The sequence below is a fragment of the Poecilia formosa genome, unplaced genomic scaffold, assembly GCF_000485575.1.
Source record: "Poecilia formosa unplaced genomic scaffold, Poecilia_formosa-5.1.2 Scaffold0, whole genome shotgun sequence".
NCBI classification, from domain to species: domain Eukaryota; kingdom Metazoa; phylum Chordata; class Actinopteri; order Cyprinodontiformes; family Poeciliidae; genus Poecilia; species Poecilia formosa.
In genome coordinates, this window is record NW_006799939.1 from 4,389,473 (window position 1) to 4,411,016 (window position 21,544).

Genomic DNA, 21,544 nt, shown 5'->3' on the forward strand with positions numbered 1-21,544 from the left:
AAAAGTGCGAGTCTCCACACCAGAGACTGTGCATCCTGTCTCTGGACAGTGTAGTGCATTTATAGGTCAATAAAAACAACGAGCTTCGGGTCAGGGAAGATAAAGTGGAACATTTTCTAACTCATTTCTTCATACATCTATGAAAATCAACTCAAAATTTGTGAATTACAAAAAGCTAGACTATCTCCAAAGTAGAATTTTACTAATTTCAGGTACGAGTTTCTGATGGAACTTAAGTGTGTGAAGACGTGGACTTTATGAAGCCTGATGAATAAAATGAAGTAAAAACATTGGAGAAGAGAGAAAGAGAGGGGGGAAGAGGAGTTGAGCATGCGAGCATGCAGCTGGGCTAACAAGGCCAAACAGCCAGTGATTTCCTGGGGAACATGAGACACGTGTGGAAGAATAGATAGCCGAGAAGGAAAAGGACAACTGTCAGAAGCTCAGCGATTTATTTTTCCCTTGGAGGCTTTTTTCACCACTGCCTCTCAGAGCCACATGTGTGTAAAATACACACAAGCTCACGCATGCATACAGTCACACACACACACACACACACACAGACACTCTGGAAGAGAATAAAAGCCTGCATTTCCATCATTGACTATTCATTCCTTGTTATTTTGTCAGTGGTCCTGTTAGTGTGGCGTTAATTTTTAATTTCACCGAGCTGACCTCTTTTTTTTCCCCCTCTTTCTCTTTTCTGCATTACAGCATACATGCCCGAGGATGAGCTTAAGGCAACCAGTCATGACGAGGAAGAGCACCTGCAGGATGATGGCCTCTCTTTAGACGGACAGGACACGGAGTTCCTGTGCAATGACGAAGAGGAGGATGCGGATGGAGGCCAGCCACCTAGCTACAGAGACTCTCCACTTAGCAATGGTACTAACCCGGATGCCGGATATGGGTCTCCACTCAGTGACGCTAGCGACAGACTTGCAGATATCAAGAGCACCTCTTCCAGGGATGGTCAGGAGAGGGAAGGCTCTGCTCCGCCCTACCGTCCCAACAACGGCCTGTCTTTCCAGGACAGCCTGGCACAGATGAAAGCCGTCTATGCAAACCTCATCTCAGATGCCTCTTGGTCTAGCATCACAATGGACATCATGAAATCAAAGCCTGCTGCAGCCGGCAGTGTCAACACTGCCCACACGACTCCAGAGCCTGTCTCTGCTGTCTCTGTCTCACCGACTACAACCACAAACAAGAGCAGTGTGGTGAACATGGCCAACAGTCACCACAACGGTAGAAGCTCCACCAACACTGTCAACCACACAGGCAACGCGAGTGCCAACACCAATGGTATGACAACTAGCTCCGCAAGCAGCCACAGCGCGACAAGCAGCAGTGGAAGCAGTGCCGGTGGAGCCAGCAACGGAAGTGGTGTAGCCTATGACTGGCACCAGGCAGCGCTCGCCAAAACTCTTCAGCAGACCCCATACCACCTTTTACCTGAGCCTAGTCTCTTCAGCACAGTGCAGCTCTACCGGCAGAACAACAAGCTCTACGGCTCTGTTTTTACTGGTGCAAGCAAGTTTCGCTGCAAAGACTGCAGCGCCGCTTATGACACACTAGTGGGATTGACAGTTCACATGAATGAGACGGGCCACTATCGCGATGACAACAAGGACAAAGAGGAGGACCAGGGCAAGCGCTGGTCCAAACCACGTAAGCGATCCTTGATGGAAATGGAGGGGAAGGAGGATGCTCAGAAAGTACTGAAGTGTATGTACTGCGGCCACTCGTTTGAGTCCCTACAAGATCTCAGCGTACACATGATCAAGACCAAGCATTACCAGAAAGTGCCTCTCAAAGAACCCGTGCCAGCCCTGGCTACTAAGCTGGTGCCAACTTCAGCTAAAAAACGTGCTATTCAAGATGTTATAGTCTCTCCATGCTCCCCAGACTCCATCCATGCTGGTAGTGGTGGCGGTGGCTCTGTGTCTCTTGGGGATATGGGCAAAGATTCGAAAGCTACCGCTAACCCCTATGTGACGCCGAACAACCGCTATGGCTACCAAAATGGTGCCAGCTACACGTGGCAGTTTGAGGCTCGCAAAGCGCAGATCCTTAAATGCATGGAGTGTGGGAGTTCACATGACACACTGCAACAGCTGACTGCCCACATGATGGTTACAGGTCACTTTTTGAAGGTTACAAACTCTGCATCTAAGAAGGGCAAACAGTTGGTCTTTGATCCAGTGGTGGAAGAGAAGATTCAGTCAATCCCACTACCACCAACCACCACCAGACTCCCTGTTCCCAGTACTGTAAAATCCCAACCAGTATCCCCTGCCCTCTCCTCTGGCTCCGAGGATAAAAGGGAGGTGTTAGAGGATGAAAAACTTGAAGGATGTGAGCCTATTGAGAAAAAAATCAAGGAGGAGAAAGATGACGCAAGTGAGAAATCAGAAACTGATACTACATCTTATAAATACCTTAGAGAAGAAGATCTGGAGGAAACGCCTAAAGAGGGTTTAGATATACTAAAGTCTCTCGAAAACACTGTATCCAGTGCCATCAGCAAGGCCCAGACGGGCACTCCCACCTGGGGTGGCTATCCTAGCATTCATGCTGCCTACCAGCTGCAAGGTGCAATTAAAAGTTCAGCTACTGTTCTTCCCCCAACCGTCCAGAGCGTTCAGATGCAGCCAATGTTTAATAGTGGGCTACGAAGTCTTGTGAGTGACTCCAACTCCGTCATCCACTCCCCTCGTAGCCCTTCCTCCCCGACTCTCCTCAGGAGCAACGTCACTGCCATGGAGGAGCTTGTTGAGAAAGTGACAGGAAAAACTGCCACAGTGAAGAAAGAAAAAGAGGAAAAGCTGGTCAGTCTAGAGCGTTGTAGGCCACCGTCATTAGTGAAATCGCCCTCTCCTGCACTGAGAGAGCAGAGAGAGCAATTACCGTCCCCAAACGACCTTTCTGTAGGTAAACTGTCCGGCCTGAGAAGTATCAGCCCAGGTAGTGTAGACTCTGAGCTTATTTGTAAGAAGGAGCCCAAAGAGAGTCTGTTGGACGGCCACAGCAACACTTCAAAAAATGGCTCAGAGGCATCCCAGTCTCCAGTAACAAATGGGAACAGTCTTGGCATCATCACGGACCACTCACCTGAAAGTCCTTTTATCAACCCTCTGAGTGCACTCCAGTCAATCATGAACACGCACCTGGGAAAGGCTTCTAAACCTGTGAGTCCAGCAGCGGATCCGTTGTCCATGCTTTACAAAATCAGTAACAGCATGATGGACAAACCAGCTTTTACCCCAACTCCTCAAAGCAAGGCGACTGAGCCCGTTAACCACTTTCAGCTGTATGAAAGTAACGACCAGCCCATAGACCTGAGCAAAAATAAGGCCACCACTAATAGCAGTACCAATACCAACAGCAACAGCGTGTTGTTGACCAACAATAGCGTAAACGGCAACAAGCCTCTTATCTCCCTCCCTGAATCTGTCTCCTCTCCTCTGAGAGAGAATGCTCTAATGGACATTTCGGATATGGTGAAGAACCTCACAGGACGACTGACGCCCAAATCGTCAACTCCCTCCTCCATCTCAGAGAAGTCTGATGCCGATGGCAGTGCATTCGAGGATGCCCTGGAGGACCTCTCACCGGTACAGAAGAGGAAAGGGAGGCAGTCCAATTGGAATCCTCAGCATCTTCTCATCTTGCAAGCACAGTTCGCCTCTAGCCTGAGGGAGACCCCAGAGGGCCGTTATGCAATGACCGACCTGGGCCCTCAGGAAAGGGTCCACATCTGCAAATTCACAGGGCTCTCGATGACCACCATATCTCACTGGCTGGCAAACGTGAAGTATCAGCTGAGACGGACTGGGGGCACCAAGTTTCTCAAGAACATGGACTCATGCCAGCCCGTGTTCCTCTGTGGTGACTGTGCCTCTCAGTTCAGGACTCCCTCCTCCTACATCAGCCACCTGGAATCTCACCTGGGCTTTAGCCTGAAGGACCTGTCCAAACTGTCAGCGGAGCACCTACGGGAGCAGCAGGCTGCCTCAAAGGTGATCACAGACAAAATGACATTCGGCAGCCCACTGTCAGCCTTGACCACACCGGAGGACGACACGGGCTCTGTGTACCAGTGCAGACTTTGCAATCGGACATTCGTCAGCAAACACGCAGTCAAACTGCACCTCAGCAAGACCCATGGCAAGTCTCCAGAGGACCACCTGGTGTTTGTCACTGCTCTGGAGAAACTGGAGAAGCTCGACAAAATGGAAAAAGTTTAATCAAGCAAATCCGTGAGCTGCTGAGGGAAAAGACTGACAGCTGTGGAACTGACTAGAATTTCATTGCACTAAAATGACATTGTTCACAGTTACTGCACTGGGCCGAACTGAGCCGCCAGAAGAAAAAAAAAAAAAAAAAAAAAACGAAAAAAAAAAAATCAGTCTTACTATTTTTAGTTGACGACTGCCTGACTGGACCATTTCTTTCAATGTTGTTTTATTTGTTTTGTTTTGTTTTGCCAAGCTTTTTTACACTTATTTTGTAAAATATTTATATGCTATTTGTCTGACCTGTGCATGTATTTTAGTGAAACAAGGTTAAACATGAGATTTGAATCTGTTCATGGCAAAAATATAACTACTGCTTCGATGGCGAAAGTGGCATAAAATTGGTGGAAGTCAGGACTATGTAAAACTTGATATCAAGAAGAGGAACAATTAAATGTGTACGCCAAAAGAATGAAAGGAGGATGTACCCTGAAAGACTGAAGTACAGTAGCACCTTAGACAGTTCAATTTGTGAAGAGGACATGTTTTCAAATATCTCGCATTTCTTAAAATTTGATTTGGAAAGATCCGAGGATTATCATTCCCACCTTCCCAACTCCTCTCCCTTGTTATTATTATTCTTTTTTTTCTCCACTTTTTTTTAATATTGAATAGCCTGCTCATAAATCTGTTGGTGTATTTAAAGAAAAAAAAAAAGATCATTTGGAAAATTAAAATGCTGCTTCTTGGTTACAAGTCAATCGGTGAAAGTGAACAGCCATCGGTATGCAAGTTTGCTCTTGAAAAAAAAAAGAAACTTTCCTTGCTGTGAAGCATCACTTTATAGCAATTTTCCAGTTGTATGGTTTGTTACGAGTTTCTCTTTCTAAATTGTGTCGCTTTCTTCAGCTGTAAAGAGAACAGTCCGTTACATGTAAATGACCACCAGTGAAATGTCAGTGCTCCATGAGACATATCTTATACCATTTAAAAAGGCTCCACTTTCTTTGTATCTTAAGGTGTGTGCATTCTCTAACTTTTATATTGTCATTTTATATAGAAAAATGATTAAAAAAATAGCATAAAAACAGATGGTGTACATAAATATATGCTGTAGAGCTACAAAATGTCATTTTTTAAAGAAAAATACAAATTAAGCTACTTTGGCTCGGTTTACAGAAATGATTTTAATTATACTTGCATCCAATTTGATGCATGAAATGGTGTGGAAAAATAAATAAGCGATGCACAATGACTATACATTTCAATGTTTTATTGACAATATTGTAAAAAAGAAAAAGGAAAAAAAAAAAAAGAAAACAAACTTTTTAGCACCGGTTAGTTTGTTTCCTTTTCTTTCTCAGTTGTAAAATAAACCCCAAAGCAGTTGTTAACAGTCAGATATTTGTGGTTGTGTGTTCTTTTGGTAGCGGTGTTGAAATAAATCTCAGCTTTGTAGATATTTGCTCTCGGGCAAATTAAAGCATTCACATCCATGTCAAATGCTAACCCAGTGTAACCGGATTTCTTTTCTTGGTTATTCTAAACACGGGCATTGCAGAGGTGCCGTTTAAAATGGACCCCCTCCCGTTTTCTGCCACTTTTAACTTTTAGCCAGATTTTTTTTTTCTTTTCTTTTTTTTGGCAAGAATAAAAATAAATAAATAAAGAAGAGAGGGAAGTCGTTAGTGTCATACTTCTAACTGATGACGGAGCTGCATCATACCGCCAATGATTATGATGATAAAAGTGACGAGGATGATAAGCCTGTAAGGGGGCCTATTGTACTCCCTGAAACCCATGCTAGGCTTGTGACTGACTTTCAGAGGGCCATTCTGAATGAATCAGTGTTGTATTAATGAAAGCTGTGTACTTTTGCATTTCTTCTTAGAATAGGATCAGATGGGGTGTCTGCCTACGACAGACTTACCAATAAGGATGTTATTATTAAAGAAGATCTCAACAAATACAGACGGAGTCATTAGCACCCCTGTTAAGGACATTAAAGTGTTCTTTTTTCTTTTTTTTTAGCATAGTCTCATTAGAAATAAAAAAGAAGAAAAATCCAGCTTGGTTCATCCAATAAATGCATTTATCTAATGGGGGGGGAGGGACATGTTTTTAGCTAAATCAGTGTTTGAACAATTGCTTCTTTTGCAAGTAGTGATTATGCAAAATGTCACAATGTAAAAGCGTACATACAGAAGGATCTTTGCATAATCTCTCCAGAATTTCACTTCTTCTCTTAAGGTGTTCTGGACTGAGGTTAATATGTGTCTGAATAACAACATATGTGTCAATTTTACCATATCTATATGTTTATGAGAGGCTTTTTAGGTAAATAACACATTTGTCTGCTTCTGCAAACACTTCAAGTTAAATGCCAAGCAGCTTTTAAGAAACACCACAAGTTTGTGTCAAAAGAGCTGAAAACTTACAACTTAATGTGTGAGTGACCACAACCTGACAATTCCCCCTTGCTTGGATCTGGTTTATGATTGGATTTTATTTAGTTTTTATTCATTAAATGCATTAAAAGTTTAAGGAAAATCAGATAAAGCTGAATACAGATGTAAATGCATAAACTGGGATGATTTTGTACCGCCTACATTTTCAGTTGGATTCAAAACTGCTATCTCTATCAAGGAACCATCTTTTATGTGTAATAGTCCTTAAAACAAACAAACAAACCAACAACAACAAAAGCTGCTCAAGGTCAACAAGTCCAACCGACAAAAGCCACTCACTGAAAACATTTTCAGTGTCCAATTACACAACCGTAACAAGCGACATTTAATTTAAACCTTGGTCCACGTCGCTACCTTGGGTGCCAAGAGCTTTGTCTCTGTGCAATTTCATACCGCATTTTGCATCATCAATAATCCGAGACAAATATCTGAGTTATGGGGGGAAGAAAGCTCCTTTGAAAATTTCCTCAGAATTCCCAGATTAAGATCAATCCATTCCACCTCATTGGGAGAGAAACTATGCAAACATAAAGAAACGTCTGCAGAAAGCGAAATCTGGAATCTGTTTTACATTCAGTCTTTTTGTTTGGTTATGAGCTTTATTATGTTTCCCCACCAAACACACACACACACACACAATATTATTATTAAAAAAAAATGCTGAAGGGATTAAATCCACACCAGGGCCTTTAACATTCAGCTGCTGTTTGAAGCTGAAGGTATGCACGGTGACCTCTATTTGCTCCCCCGGCCAGAGTGCGGCACAGGCAGCCAGTCTTCCCTGTTCCTCCGGCGGCCCTGCAGGTGAAGCGTCCACATCAGGAATTTGATCTCTCATCTCGCCCTCATGTCTCAAGTTCCTGACAGAGAACGTACAGTGCCGGCCTTTGTACGGAGGAAGCCATGCTGCAGTGTTATGACTGCCATTCCTCGCGATCACAATACGGTCTCATGTCAGTCGCACGCGCGCGCGCACTCACGCATATTAGCATGAGAGTCTTTGTGCGGCACCAAACACCTCCTCAAATCTGGCGGCACCTCGCTGTGTTGATACACGGCTTCGGTGACAAAGGAAACACAGGCAGAGGGGCAGATTAGCCCGGCTGAAGACGCAGCCTTCCCTGGAACGGAGGGGCCGCCCGACTCGGGTTATAAAACAAACAAGGCAGATAAACAAGCAACATTTTGGGGGCAAGAGAGGGGGGTAGTGTACCCTGAACAGCAGACACCTTGTAGATTTAATACCCCACAGCTAAAACCTGTAATTTTGCTGCGCCGTCAGATAGCTCCTGAGCCGATAGAGGCTCCCCCCCCTTTTTTTTTTCTTTCTTCCTCCCCCTGCATTGTTAAAGATCAGCGCGCTGTTTCCTGCGCGTATTCTATGTAAATTACATGCGATAATCGCCACGCAAGGCACAATGCTGGTTCCCGTGGTGCAAGCGGAAACCGAGGGTAGATAAACGCAGGCTGGGCAGATTTGCATAGCCTTTGTGTTTTGGGCGCCGGTGAACGTGAGCCCTGAGGATTGGTAGGGATTTCCTCTAGGTTTTGTATAAGTAAATGCCTGCTTCCTCCCTGGGCTGGGACCATTATGTACAGCAGACAGGGGCGGGAGGTGGAGGCAGAGGGCACAAACGGAATAGCAAAAATCACCTGGGATGGTGGTGGGGGCCACAGCCTCCATAAGTTGCTTCTGTCGAAGGAAGAAGCCGGGTTATGTTGGGGCTTGGATGTTAATTCGTGCACTCTGATTCACTTCATTACGCCGAGAACAGGTGTTAATCTGTTGGAGGCTGTGATGGAGAGGTGTCACCTTACAACTGGGGCTCACAGAGGAGTAGGGCTAAAAAATAAAAATGAGAGGGCGTATTTATCTTGTGATGTTTGATCTCCTCTCTGAGGTCCCTCTTTAAAGGTGTGGTATTACCTCAAAAAGGGATGAGTGCTTAGGGGGGAGAAACACACCTGTACCTTTCCCTAGAAGGTCTTTAGTTATGGGGTGTGTGTGTTTTTGGTTGTTGTTCATGGCTTGTAGCTATGTGATAACGGCCTGGAAATCGTTGTCAAGCAGAAAGACGAAAGCTCACATTCGTGTCTGTGACGCTTGGAAGTTTGCGGTGCAGCTTCGACGTATGGCTTAATACCCATCCCAGAGAACCTCAGACTAAACAAACAGCGTCTGACAGAGAGTCAACACAAACCGAGCCTTTATTCCGGATCAGAAACCAAAGTCGTAGGAATCTGTTTCGCTCCTGATAAAATGCCTCATTGTGGAGATTGCCTTTCAGAAGGTATCAGCAGCCATGTTTGGACTTTTTCAGTCTGTTTTTTATTTTAAATCTTAAGTAAGTTTATAGCACTCCAAAAACTGCTGTTTTATTAAAAAAAAAATTATATTTCTTCGTATTAAAGCACAAGACGACTGTGTTTGAGTGATATTATGATCTGATAATTGCCAACCACATTAATCTGACAGCAATTCAGTTCCACTTTCAAGTATCCAGCATCTTGAGGTGAGTAAACAATCTGCATAGCATAGTGTAGTGATAAGTAATGTTATCATCAGGTCATTATTCCTGTATTTAATTTAATTGATTCTGGAGCAGTGGTGGATACATGTGAGAGCAGTGGCACTATTGGCAGACTTTTTTTTTTTTAGCCTTTTCAAAAAAATCTGTCAGATTGGGTTGTAGTAATTAAATTGTGTTAGCAAAAGTATCATACGCATATAGCAAAAGTGTGTCCAGATTGTTAGCTTTTTAAACCATGAAGGGAAAACGTCTGATAAGAGGGATGAGTTTACTAACTGGATGCAGGCAGAACTTTCTTAAGGAAAAATAACGAGGTTCCTTTCGGTCTCTTCTCTTAACCCTTTGGCTAAAGCTAGCTTACTTCTGGTCCCACAGAGTAAACACGGAATTTGGATGAAACGAATGACTCAGCAGTTATTTGTTCATAATATATATATAAAAAAATCTTCTTTATTTATATGTTCAATGTTCAATTCCAGCAAGGAAAGTCTTTCAAATTTGAGTCTGTGCGCTTCTCCTCACGGCTCCACAGAACTGCTGTGTAATTTTGAGGCGACGCGACGACAAAAACACAATTGTGGGCGTCCCGATCTGCTGTTCATTCTGTTATTACTCCGGTTTTACACTGTCAAAATAAAGTAACGTCTGTCTGGGATCTGCGGTGGAATTCGTCGTTAGCTTTATGTTGCTCATAGCGTAGCTTTGATTAGAGTGAGATCCGTGGCTCCCAGTGCACTTTTTTACTTCCACAAGAACACTTTTATTTTATTAAACATATTCTTCCTATTCATCAGAGCCATGCCACATTGTTCCAGGCAGCACACTGTGATCCTCAGACAGCAGCACCCCAGCTGGTGTCAACCATGGTGTATTTGTACTTCCCCCCGCCCCCCTCTCTGCCTCTCTCTCTCACTTTTTCTCTCTCTTTTTGATAGACACGCAGCAGTCTTTCATCAAGGTGGGTTCATCTTGCTGTGGGACGGCTGATGTGACAGAGTTGTCTTTAGAGAGGGTTGGTGTTTGACAGCGGCAGGCTAACGGATGTAGGAGATCATCTCAGTCTGCCGAGGCTTTAGTTATGATGTGGTGCCGGGTGCGATCTGCAGGTGTGTGTCGCCAGGCCCTTCATCCATCACAAGTCCGGACAAAGCATAGGGGAATGAAATGTTTCTTCCATCCTGGCGGATGAGGGATGTGGTTTTACAAAACAAGATAGGATACCTATCCATTCTGTCCTTGCCCTGTCATTATTCTTTCTTTTTTGGGGAAGGAGGATGAGGGGATTGTCCAAACCTGTTTGTTGGCGTGTAAATGTTTGTTTCTTAAAGAGAAACACTCCAAGAAAGTGTTTGCAAAGAGCGCGTTAAGTGAAAAATGAATAGGCTCAAAATGCCTTTAATAAGATATAAGAGAAAGTAATAAAGTCTCTACGGCTCTTCAGACAACAAAAGTGATGTGCGCAAGTAAAAGTACAGCAAATTTTACTTAAATATAAATGTAAAATATTAGTCAAATAAAATGAAAAGCTGCCTCATTAAATTTTAAGTGACAGTTGAGGGTTGTTTTTTTCCCCAATGAAAATAGAAAAGCCTATTTTATTCATCTATTAACAAATAGTTAATTTAATACCAAATTTAAAAAAAATCAAAAGCAATTTTAGCGCATTTTATAACAGCCATGTTTGCCATTTAGTTAAGGCAACAAAAGTGTAAAAGAAAAAAAGGACTTAAGGTATTAAAGTACAAAACGGTCAGCAGGATGAAAACATAAAAAGAAGCACTTATTGGATTTGAAGTCCAAATAATGAAGTTCTATAAAGTCAGTAGAATAAAATTAATTCAATTTATTAGCTGAATTCTGCTTTTAACGTTTTAATTGAGATTTTATAAACTTTTTTCCCCACAGTTTAAACTAGCAGAACAATAACATCAGCTGCATAAAATCAACACATTGAGACTCAGAGATACAGAGCTTGGTATCAGATATGAGAAAAGATGCTAGTCTTAATGTTCCTTCAAACATTTAGAGGTGAAGCGTTTGGCTTGATAAGTATCAAAATATTTGGAGATCTTAAATGTTTTTTCTGGGTCATCATTAACACTAATGGTGTGAAATGACACAGTCCAAAAGAAACTTTGTTAAGTGTCCAAATCCCTATTTACCATCTCTTTACTTGAAACACTTCCAAACTTCAGACCCTTTAAAAACTTTAAAATCCTCTAGCCTGCTGCTGCATCCTGCCTGTCAGCTTGCTGAAACAAGACACACATTCTCTTACAAGAAAGACAAATTTGAGCGTTTGGAAATATTTATGGTTGAAAAAAAAATGTTGTAGTGACTGAAACAGTGTCACTAACCATTCATATCATTAAAACTACAAATGGCGAGCTATTACCGGCACGTCTGTAAGGCAGCAGACTGCAGGTTGGCTAACGGAGGAGATTAAATGTCCGATATCAGCCGGTTATTCTGGTTATCGCTTTACAAAGAGCAACACGGTAAAAATATCCTGCCTGATGAGTTATTGAAAACTGTTCTCGATTTAATTCTTACATGTACATGTAAATATGACATAAAAACACTTGTAAATGTTATGTTTCCAAGCGTAGTAATTTCCTAATTATTGCTTTTACTACATTGAAGGGTTTACTATTCTGTATTTTTGCTAAACTCCATTAATCAAAATCAAAATGTCAATAAATGAATATATATATGGCACTAATATCACTGCAGTATGCTATGTTATGCTTCATTTTAACATTTGAGGAGATATCTATCTATCTATCTATCTATCTATCTATCTATCTATGAAGTCTTGACATTATGTTATATTTACTTGTAGTTTTCTTGTGCCGACTTCCTGTATATGATCTTCTTCGCAGATCTTTCCTGTATTGCAGCTAAATCCATCTCTATTTGTCTGCTCACCTGGGGACATGCCTATAGCCACAATAATAATCCACACATGAAAGATTAATGATATATTTCCCCCCCAACCCCAAATGCTGTCTGTAGATGTATGTGTGTCTGCATGATTTAATCATTGACCTCTCAGGGATTTTTTTTTTCTTTTGTGTAAGAGAACAACTACCATGTTCCTGTCATTTCCTATTTCGAATCAAAGAGGTCAACGCAGAAAATGTCTCAAAACCAATTTGTGTTTCAAAAAGACCCTTGAGAAATAGTGGCTTGTGCTGCGTTTGATATGTACAAAGACACTTATCCCTTATCTATCTTTTCAGAGAGAATGAGAGAGAAGGAGAGAGAGAAAAAGAGAGAGGGATGGAGGAAGAAGTGCTCCAGGAATCAGTGCTGCCTCCGTGAGATATGATGCTGCTCGATTTTGATCATTGACATTTGCTTTTTCATGCATCCCGAAAAAAAAAGAGGGGGGGGGGGAAAAAAACAAGGCCTGCCTTCCATTAAGGAATTATTCAAATGACCTTCAACGGTGCATGTTTTCGTACAGTTTTGTTGTGAGAATATGAGAACACATCCTGACATCTCAATTACTTATTCAAGGCTCAGAGTGGGCCCAGTGGATGCAATCACCGTGTGTGCAATCCTCAGTCACTCCAAATCACCAAAGCTCCCGGACAGACACACATAATTCAGACAAGTCAGACAGGATTTGCATACAAAGACTACCACAAAAAAAAAAAAAAAAAAGAGGGCATAAATAAAAAATGCTCTGTCTTGGGTAGGAAGAGGACACAGGAAGGTGAGGAATACCGGAAAAATCTAAAAAAAAAAAAAAGAAAAAAGAAAGGTCTTGCTTAAACTTGCTAAAGTAACATGAGAACGTATCGATATGTCTTGAACATCATCTCATCACGATACAGCAACGAATTTCAGCTTATTTCATTGGGATTTTATGTGATAGGCTAACAGAAAGCAGCACACCGCTGTAAGGTAGAAACAAAATCGATCCGTGGTTTAAAAAAAATGTGGCATCTACATGTTCTTTGCCTTCTTTGCAGATTCATTTGGGTCCCACAACACATGGAAAAAGGAGTTCTGGTCGGAAGACGGCAAAAGTGAAACTTTTGGGCCATTTATAAAAGGCATATCACTATGTGTGAAACATGGGGGCATCGTCACGTCATGCTGATCAGGGTTGATGGGAGGTTGGATCGTGATCCGATCAATAAAGAATCAGTGGCAATGCTTGAAAACCGATGATCATAGAAACTTTCCATCCAGTATAGCTGAGCTTATAGTAACTATATATATATAATCTGTAAATGTTTACAACAGGTTGATGGATGTTAGGGATTTTTATTATAAATTTTTTCTTCCACTGAACCATTACCTAATACTTTGTGTTAATATATAACATAAGATCCTCAAATATACATACGTTTATGATTTGTTTAATAATAATAATAATAATAATAATAATAATAATAATAATACAGAAGTTAAACTTCATTTAAAGCGAAATTAAGTTTTGAATGTGCAAATAATGCTTGACATGACAAAGCACCATTACCTGATACTTTATGTCAGTTGATGACAGAAAATCCCCAAAATATACATTCATGCTCGTGACTAGAATTGTTTTGTTGCTGTTGCATGTCGCTGGTTAGTTTAAAGGAAAGAAGAAAAATAAAAAATAAAAATAACTTTAAAAAAATATATAATAATTTTAAGGGAAATTAAGTTTAGAAAGCAAAAATAATGATTGACATGACAAAGTAGAAAGTCAAAATCTCTTATTTTCAAAATTCCCAAAAAGGCCCTCAATGGCCATCCATCCCAGATTCACACATAAAGAACCAAAAACACTGTTGTCCCTCTTTACATTTTTTTTTTTAAACCAGCATTTTTTTTCTTCTTCTTCTTTTTTTTCATTCCAATCTTCTGCCCTTCTTGGAGGTGACACACTGTCTTACTGCGGATGACGGGTTGTGGGGGCGGGGGAGGTAGTAGGGGGCTGAGAGAGGGGTTGGGGTTGTAGGGGCATGCAAAAAAGCTGGGGTGGAGGGCTAACCCGGCATCCCGTCATTAGCGTCGCGCGGCGGAGATGCAGGGGCACCCTGACACATGTCACGGACAGCCACCCGAGAGCCCACGTATGAAGCTGACACGCCGCGCATAATTTATCCCGTGACACGATCTGCATGTCGAGTTGTTGATCTGTTGTGTTTGGTTTGGACATGGGCGCTCTCTGGCAGGGGAAGACAGAAGGGGCGGTTATTATGCAGGTGGGGTTGGGAGTGTTGGAGGGGTGCGGGGTATCAGGGCAGGAGAGCGAGGGCGAAGAGGTGTGTTGTTTTCAAGGGACGACGGAGGGGTTAGGATGGTGGTGGTGGTGGGGGGGGTTGAAGTAGCATCTTGGTGTAGCACACACTGAAGGGGCGACACGTTTGTCATGTCCACTGAGAAGCAACATATACATAAACAAGTGCATTCAAATTCACTAATGCAGACAGCCAGACTGTCTCTATCTCTCTATCACATAAACACGCAGACCCCCCTCCCTTCTCCCCCCCGCATCACTTCACGCTTTGCTGACATGCACATTGAGCCATCTTGAAATCGCAGCAATAATCTCGCCCCTTAAGACATCTGTTCATGAGTGAAAATGACTAATACAGTTGAGCTGACCCTGCGCCGTTCTGTTGGACGCGAGTGTTTCCTGGGCGCCACCGATGCTACAGCTCATCAAGCTAAAGCTGCAGTTTGAAACTTTAACAAAAATATGGTTTATTTTATTTTAAGTTTTATTTTTTACATATTTGTTTAAACCGTCACTTTGTGGCGACAGTGTGAGACAGATAATATGTGGAAAAACCAATCAGGGTCCTTCACTTTCTGCAGACTGTTACCGCCTGCAGAAATGTACCGCTGCCGGTTCAAAACAGCCAATCAGAGCCAGAAGGATGATCTTAGCGATGTCAATCAACCCCATGTACACATTCCTGAATGTGCTCACGGCAGAGAAACAACTTACCACTGTAGGAAAACTGTGTATCTGCTCTCATCGGTGGCAATGCTAACTAGCTTTAGCATTGATAGCAGGCCCTGTGGTGGGAACCCAGGTGCAGCGTAGTAGAGAGCCAGGGGGAGGATGTGGGTAACACATGGGTAACACACCTGACTGTAACTGTAGTCATGTAATCGGATAAAAAGGGGTGCGTGTGTCGGCCCGCGGCCCAACAGGTGAGACACACCTGCTATCAATGCTAAAGCTAGTTAGCAAGGCCACCAATGACAGCAGATGCACAGTTCTCCTACAGCGGCACACGACCGAGATGCGGCGAGATGATTCCCTTCAAGGATGTTAAACAGACAAACATGAAATGAAAGACAAAAGACGTAAAAGGCTGAGTTTGCCGTCCTGCGACATCAGGAACTGTTGGGAGCTTTCCGCCCAGATGGACTTCGCCAGGTGTGAGACGCCAACGGGGGAAAGAAACCAAAGCTCTCTGTGAGATCCTGAACTATCTAATTAGAAGATGAGCGTGTTTAACTAACTTGCGAGTAAACCTCATGGTGACTGGTGAACAGTAGTGAGGTGTGTGTCCTCTGAATGTTCTCATCAACTTCTCCTCAAACACCCCCCGCACCCCCATCTTCATCCACCGTCCCCACTGAGGTTCGTTTACATGAATTATGCATATGACTAGTCTTTTAGAAGGCCCCTCCCTTATCACACTTCCTAATCCCTGTTGTTGCCATGGTAACCAGATTAGACGTGACTGTGATGTACAGTACAGGCCCTCGAGGCCTTTTATTTTTCTCCTTCTTTTTTCCTGGACAAGTCCTCATTGTGCGGCAGGCGGGGGGGGGGGCCCGGAGCCCCCCATGCCCCCCCCCCGCCGTAGGTCACCTGTCCGGTTATATTACCATGTTGGTGCTGGTGTCTGATGGAAAATATGAGTTTCAGTCTGCTGCTCTGTTGCTGTGAACCTCAGATTTCACTTGAGTAAAGAATGCAAGGACGGATGTGTAAACATGAAAAATGAAAAAATTGTGAGTAAATCTGTTGGGTTTCGGATTCAACCAATTGGGAAAGAGATTTCAAAATTACCCCACCGTACATGGAAATGGGCATCCAAAAATAAATAAATAAATAAATAAAATCCAGACTTCACTTGAGTACATTTTGATAAGAGTAAACCAAATTATTCCGGTCACAAAAAACAGGAGTATTTTGGATCTTTTAGCGGTTTGAAGACACTCGTGGACGGTGTTGCCAGACTGGGCGGGTTTCCACCCCGACGGGCTTCTTTTCTGAACATGTTCACAACATTTGACGGGTTTTTAGAAAGTTTTCACTGGAAATTTCTGGGAAATAATTGTTATTGTGTGACAGAAAAGCAAAAACAACAACAACAAAAAAACTTGCACATATTTTATCAGTTCATCTATTCTGAAAAGGCGAGAAGCGTTTGAATGTGACATCATTAATGTTTAATAGTCATTAGTTAATCAAGTGACAGAATAATAATGATGCAACTTGGAAGGTTGTAGGTTTGATTCCAGCTGCCTGAGTGTGAATTCAGTTCATCTACTTATAAAGCGGTAATTCACAGACATGTGGTACATTATCATAATGATGTAGAGGCGAAGTGGGCCTCTACATCATCATTATTAATAATCTTTGGATTTAATTCCATTTGTAAACAGCACACAAACAGAGATTCATTTTATCTGTATTCTAATGATCCTAATCGGTGTAGATTGGATTGAAAATAATCACCAAAACCAACAAAACAAAACAAGTAAAAAAAAATTAAAAAAAACTTTGTTTCCTGAAAATAAAATTTTAAAAATATATACAATTTTCCAGCCTCTCGTCTCCCGTCTTCATGGGTTTTGTTTGTGGACGGAGGGTCCAGTGCAGGGTGAGAAAGGTCAGAACCGGTACCTCGAATCCACCAACCAGTCTGGTAGTTTTAACCAGGCTGCTGCGACAGAGCTGACACAGACATTTCATTTAGGCCTTAGACAACAGAAATAAATAATTTAAAAGGGAGGGATTGTATTTCTCCTTTACTGCAAACGGGGGATGTGGCTGTTAGGTTCTGAGAGTGGAAATGTGGAGACAGGCTGTCAAATCAGCATTTACAGAAACTGATGTACAGGAGAGAGATGCTTTGCCAACATATGAGGATATATAGTGATGTTTATTTTATGACAGGATCATGCTTCTTATACCTTTATTAAAAGACGTTTTACTAGTCCAATATGTCGTCACATCCACATTTATTTGCAGCCCTAAAAGAAAATGTAAAAAGTTATAAAACCAGCTTATGTGAAACTGAAATATACTCTACAGTTTTCTGTGGGAGATCTTCAGATTTCATTATTTTATGCTCTCTAATAGTTTCCCCAAAGCTTTTGAAAGAGGACCTGGCCCACAGCACCACAGATCCCCCACTTTACTTAATGGTGAAAACCACCGTGGAGGATTGATTGCAGAAAAAGTTGCTCTTTAAACTCTTTGCTTCAGACTTTAGATGTAAGGAGATTTTTCTGTGCAGATGTTTGCATCTCATTTGGTTTATAGAATATTGATTTCATCTTCACTAACATGAAATATTTAGCAAAACGGACATTTTCTGTTGCCTTAGTTGAATATCATTGTTTTCTCACCTTCACTTTTTTGAAGCGTGAAGAAAGGAAGCACTTGGTCCAGATCTAAAATTCAGGAAAACAAACAAGTACAAATGCTAATTAAAAGTTCCCAGACTGGCTGGTCAACTTCTAAAAGATAATAACATAAAAATGATTTGCCCAATGCTTTTAGTTTCCTTTAATTGTTGAGCCGTGCCTCTAACTGTTTTGGCTGAGATTTTGTAAAGAAAAATTTCTTCTCCCTTTCTAACTAAAAAAAAGAGTAATTTATTAAAAGTTGAATGTGACCAAAAAAAATAAAGAAAAAGTGTGATAATAGGCTCCAGCAATAAAAGCTTCTTTTTTTTTTTTTACACACTTACCAGCTTGAATTGCACTTAAATTCAAAAAAATTCCCTTTGAGGAAACTCATGTTGACGCTGCAAACTCTATCTTAACTATTGTTCCAGTTTGCTCTCCAGTTGATAAAGGGACGGCTGTTTTCTTGTGATGACTCCATAAACATTGAACACCAAAATAGACAAAAACCAAGAAGTTAACACAGAAACTTGCACAACTGCAAACAAACACCATCTGATCTTTTCCGGGCCTTAATTCACCCCCTCTCCGCAACTAATCAAAATGTCTTCCCTAATATCCCTCTGAGATCAGATGTGAGGCCACATAAATAATTCCCACTTTAGTGAGGGGATTTTATATTTCTGGGGGTCCAACAAAGAAATTATTTACTGAAGGAGTTTAGTGTTCTTTAAAAGTCAGACGGCTGTTCGTGGGAACGCCATTAAACGACTGCTGCCGCAGGATTTGGAATTTAGAGGGTATCTATTGTACATTCATCCTCTGTCATTAATGTTCAACCATGGGTTGTTTTTCTTCTTCTCTTTTTCTAATGGAGGCTGTGTTCCCACATGGCCCACACCCACCTCAATTACTGCTCCCTTGTGATCCTTATTACCATTATTCATTCAAGTTTTTACATGTTTTTACATGTCAACGGAATAAAAGAGAGAATATAAAAAAAGCAAATGTATTCTTTTTGGCTCCGTATACAGATTCGGTGGGGCGTTCAGGCTGAATGAAATAGTGAACCAGGTATTAGAATACATTTCGTCCACATTCATACAGTCCTTTGCAGTAAAACCTTCGATCATCATGTGACGACTGCAAACTTCATCATTTTACATTTAGATATCATGTGACATTTCTACACAAAGAAACAAAAAATAAATCAGTTTTTTTCTCTCTTTTTTGCTAACAACTTCTCAGAGAGAAAGTTGAGGAGACGGTTAAAGTTTTGTTAGGTTTAAAAAAAAAACATCACAGAACTTAAAATTTCTACAAATTATAAATGACCTAGTCAAAGTTTGGATTTAAATCAGGTTGATAAACTGATATTCCTTCACGCTCTGCATCCAATCTGACTGAGCTTGAGGCCGTTTCGTAAAGATGAATGGACAAAAAAAAAAGGAAGTCTCAGCTTGTGTAGATGTGCATAGCTGAGAGAAACATACAAAATACCCAAACCATAAAAACACCAACGCTACATAAATCACAAATATGTACCTCTGTTTTCAAGCATTTATTTGGTAAACAAATAATAATACTAATATTAATAATATTGTTGTATTTTAATAAATTCTTTGAAATTATTTAATACTCTACTGTCTAAATGTAACTTGGCAAAATGTGGAACAAATCAAGAGACAATAATACGTACTGATGAAAAAAGAAGCAAACATAAAATCAGACAACACATTTTTATTCCCTCTATATAAATATAAATATATATGTATAAAAAAATTGCATTCGGGCCATCTAATCTTAGAATGCAGTTTGTGTTTATGATTTACACCTAAAATTCCCCATTGCTTCTCCTGAAGAAGGGATGAGTGAAAGCTTTGGTGTGGAGAATACAGATTGGCAGTCACCCCAGTTAATGACCACCATAGCAGTACTAAGGTAGGAAGCTGCAGTTGGGTGTTGAGTTAATGGACAGCCTGTCACTTCCTTGTCACTTCACCAAGATAATTTTACCCTTCTCATTGTTCCCATTGCATGCACTGTATGTGCAATGAATTGGACCGGTTGCAAAGTATCCCAAAGTCAATCTCACTGGGAGTTTTTTTTTTTTTTCTTGCTCCTGCAGTGGTTGGTTTAGGAGAATGAATGCTGCTTTGGTTTATTTTCTCCATATGTTCTGAGCACAGTAATAACACTAAGAAGAAAGGAGCTTTTTGACAGTGCTTCCAGAGCAGCCCTACAGAGCTTTTCTCTGACACAAAATCATGTGATACGTTTCCTTAAAACGTTTTGTGAAAAATGGCTCAAGGCAAGTATTTTTTATTTTTTTTATATATAAAAGGCCTTCCCCATATCTAATTCCTGACGAGAGAGAGAAATGACTGCTGCTTCACGGCACTTGTTGACAATGAGAGGTTTGAAGGGTTTATTTTTTCCTTTTTTTTTTTTATTGCTGTGCTGAACACAAATGAACAACCAGAGAGACTGAAAAGATTAGATCTAAAATTAACCAAACCTACAGGAATGCAGCTTACTGTTGCATGATTATGGCTAATTGTGTAATTGCAAACTCATCACAGGCTTAAGTGTCATAATGCCATAATGTTTTTTTCTTTCTTCAAGATAAAATTATTATAAAAACATAAGATTTTTTTTGCAAGAATTGTTTTCTCAGGTCTCAGCTTCTTACATTTTTTTTTTATCCACATAGGTTTAAATATTTACATTTTGAGTCATGTTGTTGAAAACTGGACAAAGTCCCAACAGAACAATGATCCCAGACACAGATCAAAACTGGTTCAGGACTGTACCAACTGTCAAGCATAGTGGTGGTAGCATCATGGCAAGGGACTGTTTAGCTACCATTGGTAGTCATGCATTGCACAGAGCAAATGAAATAATAAAGAATGCTGAGATGATCATGATGTACTCACTGAAGCTAATTTTTCCATTGGATAACGCAGGTTAGCATTAAACTTCTGCAACTTCCACAATCTTACCCCTGTGGAATTTTACACAAAAATCTGAAAGGTCAGCCCTGTACCTGAAAACCAACCAGCAATTTCAATTGACTCAACCATTTTTTATAAGAGTGGTTAAATATCCAGCCAGAAACATGCCAGGAGCTTGTTGATGTCTACAAAAAGCTTCTGGATTATTATTATTTTCCTTTCTTTTTTTTTTTTTTTACAACTTATCAATGGAACAAACTACCAGGAAATTGCAAAGATGCTGAAACACTGAGCTCCTTTAAATCAAGGCTACAAACCTCACCTGTTTAGTGTCGCCTGTGACTCATAATATCTGGAACACTGATATATGTGATATACATTTGCTTGACGATTTCGATGATGGCATTGGACAAAACGTCACGTTTATTGCTTGTTTCACAATTGGTTACTATGTTTTGTTTTTATGCTGTAAAGCATTTTGAATGTCCTTGTTGCTGGAATGTGCTAAAGAAAACAAACCTGACTTGGTCCAATTAGGGGCCTCCCACTCCAGCCCCTAGGAACGACCATCTTGCAATGTCTAGACGCATCTTTGACTCATAGCCAGGTGTTTGTAGGACTTAATTGCACTTTAAGGAGGTAATTCAGCCCATAACTAAAGTCCGTCAGTCAGGTCGGATCAGGCTCATGAACAATGATTATCGGATCAGCCTGGATTGAGTTTTTTTTTTTTTTTTAGGCCCGATCTA

At 41.1% G+C, this 21,544-nt stretch overlaps 1 protein-coding gene across 5 annotated transcripts in view; it reads left to right on the top strand.

Annotated features, from left to right (window-relative positions):
- The window catches only part of tshz1 (teashirt zinc finger homeobox 1), a 61,614-nt gene extending 55,976 nt beyond the window's left edge, over positions 1-5,638 (top strand). For all 5 annotated transcript variants that reach the window (XM_016675787.1, XM_016675835.1, XM_007558956.2 and 2 more), the window contains one exon: positions 715-5,638. In XM_016675787.1, the coding sequence (XP_016531273.1) occupies positions 715-4,250 (3,536 nt within the window). In that variant the 3' untranslated portion in view covers positions 4,251-5,638. The remainder of the gene's footprint in view (positions 1-714) is intronic.
- Positions 5,639-21,544: the final 15,906 nt, after the last annotated feature.